The 12,137-nt window shown below is 42.6% G+C and overlaps 3 protein-coding genes across 4 annotated transcripts; 1 reads left to right on the top strand and 2 right to left on the bottom strand.

Moving 5' to 3' along the window:
- Window positions 1–10: 10 nt before the first annotated feature.
- kdelr2a (KDEL endoplasmic reticulum protein retention receptor 2a) lies at window positions 11–4,159 on the bottom strand. Its single transcript, XM_071396970.1, has 5 exons — window positions 3,879–4,159; window positions 2,443–2,543; window positions 1,978–2,136; window positions 1,588–1,840; window positions 11–1,319 (listed from the first exon to the last, which is right to left on the bottom strand). The coding sequence occupies exons 1-5, from the start codon at window positions 3,967–3,969 to the stop codon at window positions 1,285–1,287; spliced, it is 639 nt and encodes a 212-aa protein (XP_071253071.1). The 5' UTR covers window positions 3,970–4,159; the 3' UTR covers window positions 11–1,284.
- A 79-nt stretch (window positions 4,160–4,238) lies between these two features.
- Window positions 4,239–6,632, top strand: LOC139573471 (immunoglobulin superfamily member 6). Its single transcript, XM_071396956.1, has 6 exons — window positions 4,239–4,581; window positions 4,728–5,069; window positions 5,243–5,343; window positions 5,500–5,550; window positions 5,887–5,997; window positions 6,235–6,632. Exons 2-6 carry the CDS (start codon window positions 4,733–4,735, stop codon window positions 6,283–6,285), a joined length of 651 nt encoding a protein of 216 aa, XP_071253057.1. The 5' UTR covers window positions 4,239–4,581; window positions 4,728–4,732; the 3' UTR covers window positions 6,286–6,632.
- A 577-nt stretch (window positions 6,633–7,209) lies between these two features.
- mfsd13al (major facilitator superfamily domain containing 13a-like) lies at window positions 7,210–12,053 on the bottom strand. Of its 2 annotated transcripts, none has more exons than XM_071396844.1 (8): window positions 11,525–12,053; window positions 10,762–11,076; window positions 10,330–10,626; window positions 10,065–10,187; window positions 9,704–9,858; window positions 9,393–9,476; window positions 8,691–8,834; window positions 7,210–7,489 (listed from the first exon to the last, which is right to left on the bottom strand). In XM_071396844.1, exons 1-8 carry the CDS (start codon window positions 11,738–11,740, stop codon window positions 7,348–7,350), a joined length of 1,476 nt encoding a protein of 491 aa, XP_071252945.1. In that variant the 5' UTR covers window positions 11,741–12,053; the 3' UTR covers window positions 7,210–7,347. The 2 variants fall into 2 exon arrangements, with proteins under 2 accessions (XP_071252945.1, XP_071252953.1); XM_071396852.1 differs by lacking the exon at window positions 7,210–7,489 and adding an exon at window positions 8,467–8,587 and having other exon boundaries at window positions 8,640–8,834.
- Window positions 12,054–12,137: the final 84 nt, after the last annotated feature.

Raw genomic sequence — 12,137 nt, 5'->3', positions numbered from 1 at the left:
CAAGGTAAAATTGTGCTTTTTCATAAAAAGTTTATTGGAGGTGAGGTGGTATCACAGTTATCATGCAACTTAAAACAAAAGAAGCTATAGGAATGACTCAAATTAAGACTATGGAGGTTTACTTAGCTGGGAAAATGGGTCAAATCTCAACATGTTACTCAAATGCATACATACCAAACACCATATCTCACACAATCCTCCTCAACCCTGTTCTAGAATATCATGTATATTTCAATGGGTCTTTTACCTGTGACAAATGACTGCATCTTTATTTAAACAGCTAAACAAACTGACCATGTAAGGCGATTACAGTATTCAATCAAATTAACCTTAGTCTATGACTGCATTGAAAACAAACCAAATAGCCCTATCGGAAAGCACATTTACTGATATGGACCCCTAAATTACTTACAATCATCCAATGTTGAACAAGCTGATGCTGGGCCTAAGTAATGCAATAAACTCTTATTTTGGTTGGTGATGTGAACGGTGATATGTATCATGTTAAGAGGGGAACTTCATCTTAGAATGACAAGTATGTACATAAATGGAGGACACCAAGATGAAGAATTTATGCTTTTCAAATTTGACAACTGCATTGAAGCAAATTTTGCCAAAAATGTCAAAAGGGCAACTGGAAAAAAATATATTGGGCAAAGGGTTCTATAAACAAGAACCCAGAAGTGGGCTTTGCAGGATCACTTTTTCAAGAGAGGAGTGCAAACTGGGATATCCAAATGAAAGAGCACCTACAAAACATAAGTAAATGTAGTTGTGAATAATAAAATTGGCCACGGGGGTACAGTCATGTAAAAAACTATGAAAAAAACAAGACATAAAATCATCATTACATAATACTCCTTGACACATCGTTTCCATCTTAATCAAAGACTACATTTTTGCATTTCATTTTGAAGTTTGGCATGGTACTTTGTATTGAGTCAACCCTAATCAATACAATGCATATTGAGCCATCAAAGAGCACACCTCACATGTCGAAAAAAAAAACATGTTTTCTTTCTATTTTGAACAGCAATGAGAAAAGGTAAGGCAAGATGCTAAAAATAGATATCTGATGACTGTGTGAAGACCTGGGATGACCTCTCATTCAGTTTTGGAGCCGTTGTTTACCAGTTCAAAGTTATTCATGAAGAAGACTAGTGTTTCCCCCCCTTGAGTCGCTCTGTCTCTCAGGCATCTTGTGCTTGCTCAGCGGGGTTCCCGTGATGTCATCTCCACGCACCCTGAGTCTGCTGGGAGACACGGGGTCTCCGTCTGAACCTCTCATGCTGGCAGGCTCAGCTTCTTTCCTTTCAGCACTGAGGATTATAGAGATACATGTCAGAGGGTCCAATGATTTTTTTAAATGCATTTCCCTTGCAATGTGCTGATTCCTGTGCACTACAACATTCAAACTGTATCTAGATAGAGTATAACTCATTTAGAATATGATGTAGTCCTACAAACGCAACCATCAATTACTCCAACAATGCTTACTTACGCACACATAAAATACCAGAAGGTCAAACAGCGAATACACAGATGGCAGAACATAAATCAGAGGTGGGCATTTAGGTGGACACTCACCTTTGGTGACATAAAGGTAGAAGAAGTCGCAGTAGAGGATGGTCTGCACCATGCCGGCCACGATGGCGATCATGTCAAAGAAACCCTCGAAGTAAAAGCGCCAGATCCAGTTGAAGAGGTACAGGGCCCGGTAGAGACCCAGGAAGAACAGGTAGTGGGTGGTGATTGTCTCCGCCTCGCCCGTCTTACTGATCATGAAGAGCTGGGGCAGGATGGCCACCGACTCCAGGTAGATGGAGAATGTCCACAGGATCTGATAGAAAGACAAACAACAATGTATATTAGCCATTAATCTCATCCGCCAGCTCTCTCACAACTGACCATGCGGAATAGGTTAAGTAGCCATCAACTAAGGGTTTCTCCTTCATATGTAATGTAAATGTCTCTAACCTCTAGGAAAGAGAAGTCATGGTTGACCAGGCAGGCGAGGCCCCCTACAGGAACCACCAGGAACTCCATTCGGAAGCTGTCATGGTTCCCATCATAGGTGGCCTTGAACTTCATGTAGATCAGGTAGACAGTGGCGTAGGCACAACCAATGTAGATAACCTGCAGGGAAGAGTAGAGGGAGAAAATGAACGTATCCCATATTAATGGTGCTGAGAAGAAAATAGTAGCGCAGTCTAGACCGTCTCTCATAAGGACTTGTGCCAGAAGAAATCTACAGATAGAACTTATCTGAAGCCCCAGAGAGATTTGGTGAGGACGTTGTCAATTGCTTATGCAGACAACTCTAAGAGATTCCACAGATTCCGCCTGGTCTAACTCATAACACTTAATCAATACTATCAGTGGTTTGGAGGTATGGAGTGAAGGAAAGGAAGGCTCATTATTAAGGCCCAGCCATCCTCTTACCTTCATGGTGGTGTTGTAGAGGGAAATGAAGGAGGTGAGGAGGTCCAGGTAGCGAGTAGTGAAGACCAAAGCAAATAGGATCTGGCTCTTCCCGGAGATACCTGGAAGGGACAACCAGTTTTACAACAGTAGGACAGATAATACCTGGGAATGAAATAAGAAATTCTTCTTCTAGTTTTGCATCACTTCAAGAACAAGTTCTGGAAGAAAAGCAAGTCCTTCACAACTTCTGAAATAGTCTTCCTTTGCAAGCCCCTGCCCGGTCAGAGCTGCAAGTGTGATAGTATCTTATTAACAGAATTTTGAATGAGAGAAACCCATGTCTGACTAGAGGGTAAATTAACTGTATCTGTTTGCTGAAACTACATCAAGAAATGCAGCAGCATCTCAAGACCAGGGTGTTCACCCAGCAACTAATGCATCTCCATGTAGGCCTAATCGTAATGTGCACAATAAATCTTATTTATTCCATATATTACAGTGACTGGTATTAGAAAAAGACAGCAGAGCCTAATGCCTCAAAGACAAATTAATCCGATGCAAACAAGGTCAATGAGAGAAACGTGTGCGAGTGTTTAGAATATGGGATGTGTTCAGCTAATTTGAGACATAAATGTAATAGTGTCGACTACTTTTGAGTGAGAATGTATTGATTCCTTGCCAACTAATTTAATTTCGTGAGACTTTCAAGAATGCCACGTCAGAGTCCAGATCTAACAATCAAACGCCGGGCTACATTGAGTGAACTCGCATGCCAGACTGTTGCAGAAAACAAGGTGACACTAGACGGGATGTTTAAACAGAAGTTATAAATAAATACCTCATCTGAAAGCAAGGTAGAGTGTCCAAACCTGCATCACTTTATGAGCAATCGATTTTTTTTAAATCGACTTTTGGCTGTTACACGTAGCTAGCTAATTAGATACCGTAGCTAACATGTTTTGCATATCAAGTTAGCTAGCTACCAGTTACATAGGTGGCAAACCAGATATTCAATGAAGGCTTTGATTAAACAGTAATCCGTTAAACTAGTAGTTAACTTTAAAATCAGAGCAATCCAAGTTGCCGCTCTAGAATAGACAGCTAGCAAGTTGGCATGCTACTGTGGTGAAGTAGCGAACGTTCAACCAATTCAAGCTCACCAACTAGCGAACACAACAGGATCTGCATATAATTGTTTCATGATGCATTATATATACACTGATCAGCACTTAATGCCATTCGTTGCTTGTTTGTTCTGTAACTAAATATTAGTGGGTTCGGGATATAACGCTAACGTTAACTATCCGTGTTAGCTAGCTGTCTACAGGGATCTAAACTACAGCTAACTAGATGGGTTGGAATATGGGCAGACGGCTAACTAAATACATAAGTAGACAGCACATAGCCAATAAGTCATTTGAAGAAATATACATTTTAGTAGCTAATATACTCACCAGCACACGACCTGGTTTTCCATATTTTGAGCAGGAGAATGATGATAGCTGCCAAGTGAGAGAGGTCTCCCGTTAACCTGAAGATGTTCATTGCTAGAGCTGATGCCTTCTTTTGACACCGGTGAAAATGACTTAAAGTCTACTGTTAAATTTTCTGGTTTAAACTAACTTATTTAACCGGCTTCATAAATCCCTTTTTTGATGCAACGAGTTGAAATATGGCGATAGGGCAAGTCGACGTGGAAGGGGGCGTAAGAAAAACGTAAATTACAAAGCAAGTTGGGTTCGGATTGGATACAGTGGTTTGAGTGAGACCTGTGCTAAACACGCCCACCAGCATCCATTGGTAAGAATTTCTAGTTGAATAATACGCAATGTGACAGTCATGCCAGGCCCTTGAATTTGAAGAACGGCGAACAGATTGATTCTCACATCTCGCTGATGTTGCAACATTACTACGAGAAGACAGCTTTGACTGACAACTGTGAGAGAATTTGTTTGGGATTACAACACCAAACACATAATGATGAGATACTTGGTTAACAGGATGGAAAACTGAGAGAAGTGAAAACATCCATCTTCCTGTTCTGTCTATAGCACACTTAGTCATGAGATCACAGCGCGCATTCACACACAACATTGTTTTCATCAGAACGGATTTACCAGTGTTTTCCTCTATCACGCGAATTCATCTCGACAGCCGGTAAGGACATATCAGCTAAATTAAATGTATCTTTATGTCAGTATGATCAAATATCAGATTAAAACTGGTTTGATTCCATATTAGCTTCACTTATAACGATTGAGAGTACAACTTTATGATTGTACCTGTATCTGTTTTTACTCCAGACTTCATGGAGAACAGGGAAAACTGCCCCCAAGGGTTATCGTTACACCAACCAGACGATATCATTTGGCGGATAGGGGGTCAGTCAGCCTCTCTCCCCTGTAACATCGCATATGATACCAATAGGAACATTGATTTCCTCTGGTTCGTCTTCAAGCAGGACGCTCACCACTCGGTCGATCTGATGACCCAGCAACACAAATACAGCCTGGAGAGAAACAGCCTAAATATCAACTCACTCCAGGCCAATGACAGCGGGGTGTACCACTGTGCTGCCCTGTTTAGAGACGTGGTATGCCGCGGGGCACAGGAGATAGGGCAGGGCACCACGCTGGTGGTGAGAGGTAAGAGCATAGAATTAAATAGAACATGTGTCATTTGAATTTATTACTCATCATTTAATGTATCTCTATGGGTAAGAGTGTTTGGGGTAGCAAGGGGGACTTTTCAGTTCTACTCAAGTTTTGCCGTTACAACCATATGAAAACCAAGTGCCAGTTCTCCTGTGTGCTTTCAGAGAGGGGCATGCAGATGGCCTGGCATGTTTTGCTGTGGCTGCTGTTTGTCCTGTTGGCCTTGTACAGTCTGGCAATACTGATTCTGATCATTCGTAAGAAGGTAAGCTATTGTATTACTCTAGATACATACATATAATGATCATTATGAATTGGTTGTTGTTTGAGACGTAACAGTGCATAAAATATATTGACCAATCATGCAACCATCATAATCATCTAGTCTACATTGGATTCTAACCTGCTCATTCTACACTAGACTGGGAAAGACATTGCCGTTTGCAGAGGCACACAGAAGGGTGACATCCAGGTGCAGTCTTCTCTTTTCTACTGCCTCACTGAAGTTGTTCATGATGTCTTAAAGAATACTTGATACCACCACAATGTGCTCACAATATTTAGTTTCACCATGTTGTGGAAAGCCCAATGTCTTAAACAAGGAACAGCTAGATTTCTAAGCCCTTGCTATCATTGTTTTGTAAGAGGGGTTATTCCTCTTCAGTAAATTCCTAGTATAATCCTCAGTCTCACAATGTTGAGACTTTAATGTATGTTTACATTGCAGAAAGACAAGGAAATACAACACGTTTTAGTTATTTACCACTGCGATGTAACCAATTTGTTTGCTGTTCATTCTCTCTTACAGAAGAATAAAGTTCGAGTACAGTTTGGTGCTGTTGTGCAAGAGCTGTACGGCAAGAGGAACTTACGAAGTAACAAGAAAAACCCCAACCACAGTAGCCCTGCTCTAAACAAGGTACGGGATGGTCACATTGCATTTTCCTAATATGGCTTATTGGCTTTCCTAATAAGTATGAGAGAGGCTAGGAAAGTGCTTAGATTTGTTATGTTTATGTTATGACTCAGATATATCAACCTGTTTTCAATTGACTAAATTATCACACCTTGTTCTTAAGCACTCTTCTCTATCAACACATCTAATCTACACCATGTTGACTCTACAGCTGATAAACTCAACTGAATCGTCTTGCAGGTTGAAAGCCCCCACTCCAACCATCCAGAGGACATTTACCAAAACCAGTGACTCAACAAAAAGGAGAACCGCTAATGACAGCTACTTCCCTACGCAGACTGATCTTCAGGCGGGAGAGACTATAAACTATAAGGACACTGCTGACCTGCAAAACGACTAACCAAAATCTAAAACTGACCCTTACCTTAACCAAAGAGTAACAAGACAAAAACAATCCCGATTTGATGAAGTTCAAATTAATCAGAAAGAAAAAGTCCCTCTACTGAATCTGAAGTTCACCTATTTGAATATCCAATTTTTTGGTCCATGTTTCAGGTTCAAAAGTCAACGTAAATAACACGTGCAAGTTATTTGAATGAAGGCTTATTGTTTTTAATTAAAATTGAAACGGTGTAAAAGGACTTGTAGAAAACATTCCAACAAATTAATGCAAATCATTTGAATGAACAGCATATTTGTTTGGTATTAACTATTTAGACAAAGGCACAACATCACAATGGTTCAGGTCCCATGATAACAGTATGTAGTATACACAATGTCAAAGAAAATATCTGTTTTACATTCAATTTGTTTGGAGAACAAAGTCTGCAAACTAAGAAATTATGTGAAAGTAATCTGATGCTACAATAACCCTCAAACTTGGTTAAGTCATACAGTTTTCACAGTAACTAACATAATAGTATTGCATAGAGTAATAGCAGACTCAGGTACTGTGCTCCTGCTACCAGAGTTAGGGTCAGTACCATTTCCTTCATCACCACCAGACAAGTTCACCGACAAACATATACATTTATATTTTAGTCATTTAGCAGACGCTCTTATCCTGAGCGACTTACAGTAGAGTGCATACATTTTACCAATTTGTATTTATTTTTTACATACTGAGACAAGGATATCCCTACCGGCCAAGAGCAGACGCTCTTATCCAGAGCGACTTACAGTAGAGTGCATACATTTTATAATTTTTTTTTTTTTTATACAGATGGAGTGTTTTCTTCTGCAGTACCCTCTGGCCATTACACCCCCATGTTCCCTTTAGGAGTGCTGCAGCAACCTATCAAGTCTTAGAAAACAGCATAGACAGTGACTCATAAACAGCATAAATTGAGTGACTCAGCCGTCGATATACATGGTGTCCACGGTGTGACTGTTGCGTATTGAGAAGGGCTTCCAGGCGAAGACTTGCAGGGCGGCGACACACATGGGCACCACACACACCAGGTAGAACATGGTGGTGTGGAGGGCCTCCAAGTCACTGCAGGGGAGGAGTAGGACATTATTCAGACAGTACAGGATATGTTACAAGATATAGAGGAGATACTGGAAATGTGTTGTCATGAATTCAACCAGTATGTCTGTGTATCAAGACAATTCATAAAAATTACATCTAATAATGCTATGATAGAGATGCATTAAAGTAACGTATAATTAACTACCATGTCGTAGAATAGATGCAGTTGCTTTCCATGGGTTCACTGACACAATTAATGTAACATGTCAATGCAGCTATTTCACCACTAGGGGGAGTAAGCAGTTCTCAGTAAGCGTAACATTAGATTTCAAGCTTTAACCCCAGCAAGTTGTCAAACACTACATCTATGGACAACAATGTGTGATATCGGCACCTGAAATGAATCAAATGCTACTTTAATTCAGCAGGTGACTCGCTGGCAGTGAACCAATCCTAGATCATTCCTACTCCTACAGCCCCAAAATACACCAGGCCGTAACAGTAAGACTGGTTTGGTCAGGCTAAAGTTAATTTGCATGCTGGCAGAGCAAACATGGATTATAGCTAATAATGCAAAACACAGAACAGGATCTTAAATGGTCGTCCTTGATAGTCTAAAGTGCCTTCCTCGCCTCACTTATCTGAAGACACAGATCAGATACAAGCAAAATGGATGTCTACAGGGAATTCACTTTCACTTTTTCAGTACTCACCACAATAATACAATTAGCAAAAAGGAGATAAGGAGTGGACATTTAAGACTATTGAGACGCAGCCCTTACCTGGGGTTTGCATCCCTCCCAGCAGCCCTTACCTGGGGTTTACATCCCTCCCAGCAGCCTTTACCTGGGGTTTGCATCCCTCCCAGCAGCCTTTACCTGGGGTTTGCATCCCTCACCTGGGGTTTGCATCCCTCCCAGCAGCCCTTACCTGGGGTTTGCATCCCTCCCAGCAGCCCTTACCTGGGGTTTGCATCCCTCCCAGCAGCCCTTACCTGGGGTTTGCATCCCTCCCAGCAGCCTTTACCTGGGGTTTGCATCCCTCCCAGCAGCCCTTACCTGGGGTTTGCATCCCTCCCAGCAGCCCTTACCTGGGGTTTGCATCCCTCCCAGCAGCCCTTACCTGGGGTTTGCATCCCTCCCAGCAGCCCTTACCTGGGGTTTGCAGCCCTTACCTGGGGTTTGCATCCCCCCAGCAGCCCCTACCTGGGGTTTGCAGCCCTTACCTGGGGTTTGCATCCCTCCCAGCGTCCTTCAGGTTCTCATAGCCAAACTGGTTTAGGATGGAGACCACCAGCATAGGAGCCAGTGACTGGGCTGGTTTAGTGAACAGAGCATTGGTCCCAAACACCATGGAGGAGAGGGGGGAGCTGTAGAGGACACAGAGGGAAAGGACACAACAAGGCTTTAATACTTGATCCACTTACTTTGACGTCATAAGGATATAACAATGACAATAATAATCATGGATTGGAATGATTGGATTTATATTTTCCATCAAGGGCTCAAAGCGCTTTTAGCCATACCCTTGCTAGTGTTTATCTCCGTCACTGTGTTTACATTCCTGTCTGTGTACTGTACGTGACTTACAGAGATGCACATTGATTGTAACCTTTTGCATTTGAAGTTCAAATAACTTCCTCTTCCACACTTACTTTGGTGGGTTAATATCAATACATACTTAATGTTCCCTACAAAGTACATACAGCCTCTGTTGCTTTTGTAATGTTAGGTAGGTGCCCTTCCAAGGGAGGCTGTTAGGTACTGTAGCACTGCCAATGAAGCTCAGTGTTAGCCTACAGAACACACCTGAGAGAGTAGTGTTCTATTTCTGTCTATCTGTAATGGATGGCTGGGCGGGTGGAGGTCACTGTGTGCTGATGTGGCACTATTATAACTGTGCTGTCACACAGCAGACCTGGATTTACCTGCGCTTGTGTCTCTGAAGATCTGAGTCGATAATGTCAGCCAGAGGCAGGTTAAACAGACTGAAGGCTGCCTGGACAAGGACCCTTAATGGCGACAAAGAGAATATATATATATTTTTTTTTACAATTAAATAGTGTTTGTATGATAAAGCAAACAGTTGGAAAATGGCACTGGAGCAAATCATGTTACTGAATTACATAACTGACGGAAATAACGGAAACTTACTGTCATTAATGCCAGTGGCTACAATAACATATAAATAGATGATATAATAACATTACAATGACAATACCATAACATAACTTCTTACATGTTAGCGGTCAGGAAGAATGCCAGGATGTAGTAGTGATGTGGCCCCAGCACCAGCATGACAGCAGCCATGCCAGCTTCCACGTAGAAGGTGAGCAGGATGATCTTGTAGTAGCCTAGGTCGTGGAGCAGGCTCTGACTGCTCAGCACAACCAACTGAGAGAGACGCACCACAGAGAGATGACAATAAGATACAGTAAGTAACACTATGGGAATAAATCAATGAGGCAATGCTATAAAATAGGTGGTCTAGTGTGTGGTCAGCACTTGGCAAGACACTCAATGCAATACATTGGTGATGAAGAGTGAGGTTAGTGACTCCCTCCACTCAGTATAAAGTGTTTTGAGCTGCGGTATGTTACCTGAGGACAGATGAATCCAGCTCCATACATGAAGCTCTTGGCCAGTGACGGAAGCACGTTGGGGGGTATCAGATGCTCCGCGAAGATCATAGTGAAGTTATTACAGAATGCCACCATGAAGACCTGGAAAAAGTGCAATGGATAGGAAATATAAATGTAATGGTCAGCTGTGGTACACACTCATATACACACATATCCCCATTAACAGAACAAACCACATTCTGTGGCCCCATTGAGTGGCTGTATCCCAGTCTTTTTTTCTGACCTGAAAGAAGTTCATGAGCACAAAGAGCTGGAAGTCCCTATTGGTCAGGATCTGCAAGGTCATAGAGGTCACCAAGGAGAAGGAAAGAGTTGATTGGCCAGAACCTTGGTAGTTTGACCCCGGTGCTGACCCTTTGGTGTCAAAGCGGCTCTCGCTGTGTAGGCCTGTGTAGATCATGCAGCCACAAGCCAGAACGGCCACCAGGACAGTGAAGCCCTGGAAGGATGGGAAGTCATCCATGTTCTGGGAGAGGAGGCCGCAGAATAGAACACTGGAGGAACCTATAAGTGACGCCACCTGGGGAGAGGAAGGGGAAGAGGAAACAAAGTTGAGAACACTTTACTGACTTCAGACAACAAAATAAATACCATATACAGCCTAAAATGAAACGGGTAAAAAAGAAACACTACACAAAACACCTCCCTTTCCTACCTGGTTGTATTTGATGAGTCTCAGCCTGCTCTGGTGGTGGCCTGATATCTCTGCAAAGAGGGCGCACTGCGCCAGCAACACAAACGTCAGCATCCCGTCGAACGCACACAACGCCACCATCAGGTGGACGCCGCTCATCCAGTCGCCGGGGGCATACTCTCGCCATGGAAACCAGGCGAGCAGGAAGGCGATTGCGTAGAAGGGAGCACCATACAGGATGGAGAGACGACGTTGAGAGCAGCACGGTACGCGGGAGTTATCCTGCAGGTAGCCGAACAGAGGGTCGTTCACTGCGTTCCACACCATGTACACCACCTGTCAGGATGAAGAGATGACAAAGAGGGATGACATAATTATTGTCTTGTTTGCATAGAAACGTGTATCTCAAAGTTGCTAATATTGCACAATTGCACAAATTACACATGTCAAAGGACTGTATATGCTGTCATGTGTTGTTCGTTCCACTTAATAAAGTGTGAGCAAGCTGCATGGCCAATAATACCATTGTATGTACATTCCTCACTACCATTGAGCATTGACATATCAAGCCAGTTATTCCCATTTTGAATTGACATATTATTATTGGGCAGTGCACAATGTAGGCCTATTATTATACAAGCGCACCATAGTCATAGGGCCCGAAGGCTACAGTCGCTGTTTAATAAATAATAATTTGTTTCGGTTATTCTCCCAACACTCTAACCACTGGGCTACCTGCCTCTTATATAGTTTACAGTATCTGTTACTGTAGTACAGTACTCACTTGTGACTGATGGAAAGCTCCCTCTGATATCTTGTATTTGTTGAGGAACAGCTTGACATAGTAGAAGCTGAATATGCTGTTCATCATGCCTGCTCCCAGCGTGGTCATGGAGTAAGCCACGGAGGCGGGGTGAGCCCCCAGACTACTCGCCAGGTGCCTCAGGATGTTCAGGCCGCCGAAGGTGCGAACACCTGCGGCTGGTTTCTCCACGGTCATGCCTGGTGGTGGTTTAATTTCTCCAGGCTACTCACTTTGATCTAATTACCACAGATTTGCAAAGTGAGTCGAGTGTCACTTGAGCAAAAGGTGAGTTTATAGAAACGGAGTTCACAGCTATTCATATTCCATGGCAAAAGTGCTGCAGTCGCGCGCAGGATTTCTACTATTTCGGCTTGGTCAGCAAACAGACTTTACAAATACTAATTAAGATAACCTCACTGACGAATACACAATCACAACTATATGTTAATATAAAATAATAACATTATGCTCCTCTCCTCGCTTGCAGCTATCAAACCCGTTTCTGTAAATGCGGAAATAGGCGGGGCAATAAACCATGTGACCGAACCATAACAAACAAACATTGGACAAAAAGGTGCTCTGGTCCCACCTA

The sequence above is a fragment of the Salvelinus alpinus genome, chromosome 1 (assembly GCF_045679555.1).
Source record: "Salvelinus alpinus chromosome 1, SLU_Salpinus.1, whole genome shotgun sequence".
Lineage (NCBI taxonomy): Eukaryota > Metazoa > Chordata > Actinopteri > Salmoniformes > Salmonidae > Salvelinus > Salvelinus alpinus.
The sequence above is the reverse complement of the archived record's forward strand: the minus strand, read 5'-3'. Positions and strand labels throughout refer to the sequence as shown.